The sequence below is a fragment of the Pinus tabuliformis genome, chromosome 4_1 (genome assembly GCF_031772625.1).
Source record: "Pinus tabuliformis cultivar Carrire ecotype Pingquan chromosome 4_1, CPIR1, whole genome shotgun sequence".
In the NCBI taxonomy this organism is placed as follows: domain Eukaryota; kingdom Viridiplantae; phylum Streptophyta; class Pinopsida; order Pinales; family Pinaceae; genus Pinus; species Pinus tabuliformis.
The window spans coordinates 172,024,792-172,033,971 of NC_142303.1; the positions used below are offsets into that span (position 1 = coordinate 172,024,792).

A 9,180-nucleotide genomic window follows, 5' to 3' on the forward strand; every position below is an offset into this window, starting at 1 on the left:
CAATATCAATGACTATTGACTGCAAGGGGATTTCCATGAAACCCTCCTCTCACATTCACCAATCCACACATGAACTATCATTGTTGTGACTCTGGTTGGCCTCTTAGATTGATTTCACTTGCAACCACTTTGGTTACCTGGACTGCAGTTCCTCAATCATGGTTCTTAGGATCACAAGAAATTTCTACAGCAGCTTAGTATTTTACTCTCCTCCCTTTTCAAAGTCTTCACTTTTCACCATTCAACGACGTTGAACAAACGGATGCCAGAAGCGTGTGGAATTTAATGACTCCATGGACCGACAGCAACAGAAGCAACAACGAAATAAGTTCGTGTCCTCAAAGAAATTACAGGCTTTGAAGTCCAACTGCCGTGTCGACTTTTGCCGTCTTTGCACTGCAATTCCATGCCGTATCCCTCACTCCAAGTTCCTCTTCTTAATTTATTTGCAGAGCCCTTCTTCTTATGTTTGTTCTCGTTGGCCTCCTCTGTTAAGTTGAAGGCATCACTGAATAAATTGTTATCTCCAACAGAAAAGCTAAGCATGAAAATACGTCTTCCACTTCTTCTTGTTCCCAATTCAATGCCTCTGGCTATTCATATTTTCCTTGGTGTTGCACCTGCTCTTCTGGTCCTCTGTGCCTCAAAATCATGTCTCGCCACTCAGTACAGCGATTGTTTTTCGGATACAGTTACATGTGGGGACGTTGCATTCAGCTACCCTTTTGGGAAAAATGGCAGAGGCTGTGGCGACCCTGAGTTTCAGCTGCACTCATGTGATGAACTGGGCCATCCTCTGATTACTATTGGTGGAGACCAATATCACATATTGGAATCCTCTTCGATTCTCTTTTGGAATGGTAGCGTGGAAAGTATTTTAACAATTGTGAACGACAATATGTGGGGCGATCACTGCAATGTTTCAGGCGATTATTCTCAATTCTGGCTGCCCACCTCTCATTTTCAGATCCTGGATACATATACCAATCTCACGCTCTGGGAGCTGCACTGTGACGATCCAGGTCCTCACAACTTTCCTGGATCGCAGTTTGATAAAAATTTGATTAGCTTATGTGGTGATGATTGGCACTATAGCTTCAATCCACATGGAGACATGGAGAGGAGACACTGTAATGAATTTCAAATACCAATTAATTTTAATTACTACTCTCCTCCTCACTTCATTTATAATCAGAGTTCAGTGGAGCAGGGTTTTGAGGTAAGCTGGCATGTCGACCCTAACAGATTTCAAAGATGTCGCGCCTGTTTGAATAGCAACGGTTACTGTGGTTATGACATCTCAAATCCCGCAATATTTCTTTGCTATTGTCCCGATGGGACCTCAAATCCAGACCAGTGCCCAGACACTGGTAAGTTTCCTGATCTCCCTGCAACAGATTTGATTACAAACATAGCGCTTGAATTCTCTTTGAGGTAATTAGGATAAATGATTATTATTCTCTTGGCTTGAATTCAATTTGCTCAATTAACCTGGTGAACTTTGTTGGTAATGGTTTTGGAGAAATTATTGTTAATATCTTTATCCAAATTCAACTGCACAAGTAATATGATGAATTTTATTTATAATGACTTTGTAAAATTGGTTGTAATTTTTTCACTTAAATTAGTGCAAATAATATGATGAACTTTGTTTCTTATGGCTCTAAAGAAATAAATCGTTATTCTCTCCATCTAAATTTAATCTGGATAAGTAACATATGAATTTTGGAGTAATGGTCAATTTTGGAGAAATGATTGTTATTATCTTTATCCAAATTTGATTATCATAAATAACATGATGACTTTTATTTATAATGAAAAATTAGTTGTAATTCTTTTGAGTAAGGGGAGAAATGATTGTTATTATCTTTATCCAAATTCAATTAACACAACTAACATAATGACTTTTATTTATAATGAATTTGTAAAATTGGTTGTAATTCTTTCACCTAAATTTAATTAGTGCAAATAATATAATGAACTTTGTTTCTTATAGCTTTAAAGAAATGATAGTTATTTCGTGTTATTCCCTCCACCCAAATTCAATCCAAATAAATAACATACGAATTTGGTTTGTAATGGTTTTATTCCCTCCACCCAAATTCAATCCAAATAAATAACATATGAATTTGGTTTCTAATGGTTTTAGAAAAATAATTGTTAATAAATAACCTATGAATTTGGTTTGTAATAGTTTTAAAAAAATAATTGTTATTCTCTCTACCCAAATTCAATTCCTCTAAATAATTTGATGAACTTTGTTTATAATGAATTTCAACTTTCTTGTCGAATTTGAGTAATAGTACTAAAATTGAGAAATATCCTTGCAGTTACTCAGGACGCAGGAACTGGAAACACATCTGCAATTTTACTAGGTAAATATGAGTCTGATCCTATTATATTCAGCATCTCCGATTTAATGTGAATGTGAATTTGGATTTTGTTTCTATCACTGTTCTCCTTCTCAGTGCTCACATTCCGTTTTTTCTACCGCAGGTTGTTATGTTGTGGGAGTTGTTCTGACAGCAATAGCACTAGTACTGGTAGTGTTGTTAATATATGATGCATCTAAGCAGAGAAACCCATCGCCTGTTCTTCCCCGTATGGGCAGCGTCCAGATGTCAGAGGGAGATGGAAACGATGTGGCCAATCCTCCCTCGCCCTTCGATTCCTTCTCTGCAAACGACATTTCATTTGTTTCCGCTGAAAAATCTTCATCCATTGCAATTACATTGTAGATTTGTACGTTGCACTGGTTTATTCAAACAGTGTGTTTTGAGCTGTTTCCAATCGATGCTATATACCATACTAGTGAAATTCTATGGACTTACAGTTGAGCAGTTGAAACCAGGCCCAAGTTATTTTAGACCTACCCATGGACTTACAGTTGAGCATTTGAAACCAAGCCTAAGTATTTTTAGACCTACCCACCTATTTCTTCGATGAATGTATGATGTTTTTGGGCTTCAGATCAGGAAAGCATAAGGGGTCCATGCACGTCAAATCCATTCTGTATAAAAGGAGCAATATGGGATTATTTCTTTGTTATCTTTAACGTTTTACTAAAATATATTTTATTAAATTACTATTATTATTTAATATAATATTATTATAAAATAAATATGTTAAATTATCATAACAAGATAGCCAGTATAATGGTGTTGATATATTATTAAAATTTAGCTTAATTTAATTTACAGGCGAAATGACATTTTTTTCTAGTTGATTTTAACTAAATTTATTTTTAGAGATTTTTAAAAATTTGAATGGGTTTTTCAACTTGGTAAGTCTATTTATGTATTCAAAAATGTATTTTAAATAAAAAGAAATCACATTTATACTTTTTTGCTTAAAATTGTATAACTTTATTTTAGAATTTAGTAAATTTCAATGAAAATTATTATTCCTTCAATAAGTTAAACTACACCTTAAATTTATACATTTCTTTAACTCTATTAGAGTGCATAAAACAAAAATAGCCAGGTATTATTATGTTTTTAATTAATTGATAGTAATTTATTTATATTTATGGATGGCATATGCAATTTATATTATTAAATTTTTACATTTTTTAATTTTATTTGGGAGAGCATAAAAACAAAAGTAATGAGGGAAATTTTGTCAATAATTACTTAATGGTAATTTAGAATATGGATGGAATATTTTTTTAAGCAACATTCTGCTTGATTATGGTTTCAATGCCAAACTTGCAGATTTTGGGCTGTGCAGGATTGTTCAAAGAAAAGCCTCACACATTGTTATCTAGATCCCCTGTATCATGAGAATTACCACCTCACTAATAAGAGCGATGTTTACAGCTTCAGGGTGGTGTTGGTAGAGATCATAACTGCACTGAAAGTAGTGGATTTCTCCCGTAAGAAGAACGAGGTCAACCTAGCATTCCTTGCAATAACAAAAATGCCTTCATGAAATCATTGATCCCTTTCTACAAGTTGACAAAGATGCTGAGATCAGAGTAGCTGTTCACAGAGTTGTTGAACTTGCATTCAGATGTTTATCATTTGAGAGAGACTCTAGACCCACCATGGTGGAGGTTGCATAGGAGGAGTTCATTGCATACAACAAATCCGACGTGGATTCCACTGATAGCATAAGTACAATTTTTCATGACTCAAATTAATTATAAAAGCAAGCATAATAGATGGTCTGAGGAGACCTGCATTAGCTAATTAAAGTATTTTAGATCTCAAAATCCATGATTTGTTTGACAACAAAATGTTCATAACACTGCAAAATAGGTAACCCTTCTCTTAACGAAAAATTTCCTCAACTATAAAGACTATACACATCCACCATCACTCTCCTTCCTCGTCATCAACCTAAGTCTCTCGATATTCATTCATTTATTTATTAATTAATTTTTCCTTTACCGAAGTACACTTTTATTTACTTACATTACCAAAATCCACCAATAAAAATGAAATGTAAGCCTAATTTTTATGAAATAATTTTTAATTAAAAAGAAACTCAGACGTGGAAACCATGAGAGATGACCTAAAGAGTTAAACTTTTTTGAAAAATAAATTGAATTTAAAAATATAAAACTAAATGTAAAAATGGCAAGTTTTGACTTCATGCCAAATAGGTCAAAGCCAATGACTGTTGACTGCAAGTCATATCTAAAATCGCTATGGTTTTTTTATCAAGAAGTTACTCCGTTAACTCCCACTTTTCAAAGTCGTCAGTCTTAATCACTCCGTCCACGACGTGGAGTGGACGGATGCTTTGTAGCGTGGAATTTAATTTGGCTTCCATGGAGCGACAGCGACATTAACAGAAGAAACAACCAGAGTACATGTATTAGACGAAAATAACGGACTTGAAAATAGTCAAATTGCCGTGTTGACTATACTGTTTTTGGGCTGCAATTCCATGCCGTATCCCTAGCGTTACTAATTCCAACTCCATCTCCTCTTGGTCTTCTTAATGCATTTGCAGAACCTTCTTGCTTCCGTTTTTGTTCGCCTCCTCCTTTCTGTTAAGAGACGTCATTAATTTTATTTTTTTGGGAGTCCAGTTAGAAATTTAAAAAATATCTTTCAACGAATTTGTAAAATATTTAAATTTATTTTCAAATTTAAAAATATAGTTTAAATAACTAAACATCCCATCTCACCCACAATTTAAAAAAAAAAAAACGTCTCCAAATTTCAACCAAAAAAATCGTCTCTTTAAATTGCATACTGCTAAATTGCTTTGCTTCTAGGTGTACATATACAGTTGTATTTTTTAACGAAATAAAGAGGTTATTGGTGTACATAGAGAGACAGATTTAAATTCATACCTAATTGATTAGGTGGTATATTGGCCAATTATGCCAATTAAATGTGGTGTGTCTCTCATTTATTATAAATAAGAGTTATGTGATGGTAATATGATTATTTTTGCTATTTTGAATCCGACTGTAAACTACATGCAGAAAATAGGAAGGCATGACAATGCATCTATTTGATTTTGATTTTGCTATTTTATTGGCTCTCATATTCCATCATGAGCCATCATGTTCATTCTTATTAGTTCTCGTGAATGACACTATTAATATATGGTTACCAAGCTGGACAATGATTTTCAACCAATCTTTAATTAAATTATTAACTAAAACTCTAGATCTATATCTAGATGGGACACTTGCGAATCATTAGGTTAAAAAGTGACCCTGCCCAAGCTGTAGTGGCTCCACTTCTAGTATTAAAGACATGATTTAGCCAAAATTTACAATTTGGTGTTCATCCCTACAAATATGTTATCTGTAAGTTTTCTAAAGAAACAAATTAGTTAGTTTGAGTTCAATTTTTGTATATTGGAGCTATTTCTATTTTAAGGAGTGAATGGACACGTGTAATATTTAATACACTAAACTAAAAGAAATTGATTTTCAACATTTTATACATCATTATATTGCATCTGACATTTATTCCTTTATTTTTTTTTTATTTTAGGCAGAGAAAACTGGTTTGCCTAGTTAGTCGCCATTGACAACCCTCTACCTTTCATTTTTGTTGAAAAATAAAGGGTCCCTCCTAATGTTTTTTTTCTTGTTTTCGGTTCAATTGATTTATATTAGTTTGAATTCTGCGTTTATTCTATGATTATCATTTTCCTATTTGTGACACAATGATTCACTAAAGGGCTTCTTCTTATGTTCATCTAAAACTCTGGATCTATATCTAGATGGGACATTTGTGAATCATTAGGTTAAAAGGTGATCGTGCCCAAGCTGTGGTAGCTCCACTTCTAGTATTAAAGACATGATTTAGCCAAAATTTACAATTTGTTGTTCATCCCTACAAATATGTTATCTGTAAGTTTTCTAAAAAAACAAATTAGTTAGTTTGAGTTCAATTTTTGTATATTGGAGTTATTTCTTTTTTAAGGAGTGAATAGGCACATGTAATATTTAATAGACTAAACTAAAAGAAATTGATTTTCAACATTTTACACATGATTATATTGCATCTGACATTTATTCCTTTATTTTTTTTATTTTAGGCAGAGAAAACTGGTTTGCCTAGTCAGTCGCCATTGACAACCCTCTACCTTTCATTTTTGTTGAAAAATAAAGGGTCCCTCCTAATTTTTTTTTCTTGTTTTCGGTTCAATTGATTTATATTAGTTTGAATTCTGCGTTTATTCTATGATTATCATTTTCCTATTTGTGACACGATGATTCACTAAAGGGTTTCTTCTTATGTTCATTGGGATATAAGGATTATTTCCTCTTCACTATGGTTAGTGTCAACTAAGATCTCCCCCCTAATGATAAAAAAATATTGTAGTTTAAGGACCACTACAGAATCATAGATTCTGTAACAGTCCTAATTTACATTATAATGCAAATGCATTAATTTTTCCTGAACTATCATATACATTCATATCTTTATTTTTATGTTTTAATGTGACGCTTGATCTTAAACATGTCATTTTTATTGAATGCTCCAAACTTATATCGGTTCAGGTTGATAGATATGTACTAATTTACTTTTGTAATTTAGCTAACAGTACCATTTAGTTTAGTATTTGATCATAACTTAGTGTAGATTAGTGTAAGATAATAATTAAAGTAGATTAGATTTAGGTTCTTCTGGGTTCAATCCTTCGTAAAAAGAAATGATCAAAGGTTAAGAGAGCCTATAAACATGTTGAGAATAGTTATACCAAATGACCTGGGTTGTTAAAGAGCCTCAATCTGGGCTATTCTTCCCTTGTTTACTTAGGTGTATAACACCCGCGTCAACATACATTTATCTGATATGGTTTTCCATTACATGGTAATTAAAGGTCTGACCAGTCTGTGGTAAAATATCCATTTAATTTCACAGAACAATCACAACTTAAAAGAAAACCATAATATTAGGTATATCAACGACCACAATTTCAATGATTTGATGAAATTTTGGTTTGGTAATTGCAGTTTAAATGTATATAGTGTTATTAAAAATTTAAATTAAAAAAGCAAATATTTTTTATAAATAAAATCTATTTTTTAATTAGTCAAAGAGGTAGAGATGAAGATAAAATCATGTTGAGGGTAAAGAGACTTGACATGATAGGGTTAATTTGATTGATAAAAGTTTGATACACAAGAATCAATGTTGGAGATTATTGGAAAATCTCAGAAGATCCACATTGAAAATATAAACAAATGTTAGATGACAAGGAATTGTTGGTTGATATTTGTGGTGATAAGGATTTGAAGAAACAGTTAGCGGAGGGTGTTCAATGTTCATACATGTCATTGGAAAATAGTTTTAAGTCAAGAAGGAAGGCGAACAAAAGTTGTTGATATTAAACAAAGTTATAATGACCAATAAAATTAATGCAAATCATGGATAACTAAAATGTAAATGGTTGAGAATTGAATAAGAGTAGATGGTGTTAACAAACATCATTTTAACACTAAAGCACAATTCACATCATAAGGCATAAAAGAAAACCAGTAAAGTATATCTCTCTAAGAGATCATCTATATATACCTGATTGCTTAACCGATTTCCCTGAGATTAGGAGATGGTCAACTTGAATCATCAAGTTAGTCATAAAATGATTAGGAAAATCCATTATTTTGGCCTTGCCCTATTCCTAATCGATTACTCAACTTGGAAAGGGCTACTTCAACATATCTCGTATGACTAATCAAAGATACCTTAGTTGACTATTGGTTAATTATGTAAGTCACACCCATCAACTATAGATTGGGTTTAACCATAGGTTCTAACACCCTCCCATCAACAAAATTATATGGATATTTAGAATGTGATATTATTGTTGCTAGATCCCCCATAATAATAACTCCCTTCAAAAGGTCAAGTAGCAAGTAGAGTTTCAAAACTTTTGGTTTTCACTCAATGGCTTCATTAAAAATGTCACAATCTGCTCATTTATTATATAGTAGAGAATAGACTATATACATTCTACTAGCTCAAACATCTAATATAGTGAGCATGAAGTTCCACATACTTCATCTTACTAGAGAAATACGGTTAATAGCCACTTGTATTTCGCTTTGATTGTCACAATAGACAACAATTGCTCCTATAGAAGGAAACTCGAGCTCATCCATCAAGTTACAATATCATACAACCTTTCTTCCATCTCTCACTATGGTTTTATATTAAACTTTAGTAGTAAATAAGGAACCAACCTTCTATTATTTTGCATGACCAAACAATTGAACTAGATCCAAAATGAAGGAAATAGGCAAAAGTCAATTTCCTATCATCTTCACCACTTTCCTAATTAGAATCCATATATTTGATATATCTATTCCAACAGTATGCTTTAATACTTTATGCCAAGATGATATGTGCCCTTAATAGACCAAAAAATTGATGCAGCCAATATGGCCACCAACACCAAATCAATCATTCATTGCACTACCAACAACTTGCTCCTCCATTTCACCTTAATAAACAAATAAATGAAGCATAACTTTCAACATTTAACACTCCCGCTGCGCCACTCTCCAAAAACTACTATTCTCTCTTTACACCTACGTTTTCATGCTTAGATGTATTTAAAATTGAAATGTACGGAAATTGACACAACAACCCTTCACACATTACTCCTTACCTTTTATTTTTGAGCCATTTTCTTCTTAGCCGCAAACCATATTCAAGGAGGACTTTACACATAGCTGAGTACACTTGTGTCGATCCAATG

At 32.8% G+C, this 9,180-nt stretch overlaps 1 protein-coding gene across 1 annotated transcript; it reads left to right on the forward strand.

The window, feature by feature from the left end:
* Positions 1 to 411: 411 nt before the first annotated feature.
* Positions 412 to 3,003, forward strand: LOC149174728 (uncharacterized). The gene is made up of 3 exons (XM_089422668.1): positions 412 to 1,370; positions 2,331 to 2,375; positions 2,497 to 3,003. Exons 1-3 carry the CDS (start codon positions 545 to 547, stop codon positions 2,736 to 2,738), a joined length of 1,113 nt encoding a protein of 370 aa, XP_089278794.1. The 5' UTR covers positions 412 to 544; the 3' UTR covers positions 2,739 to 3,003.
* The last annotated feature ends 6,177 nt before the right edge of the window (positions 3,004 to 9,180 follow it).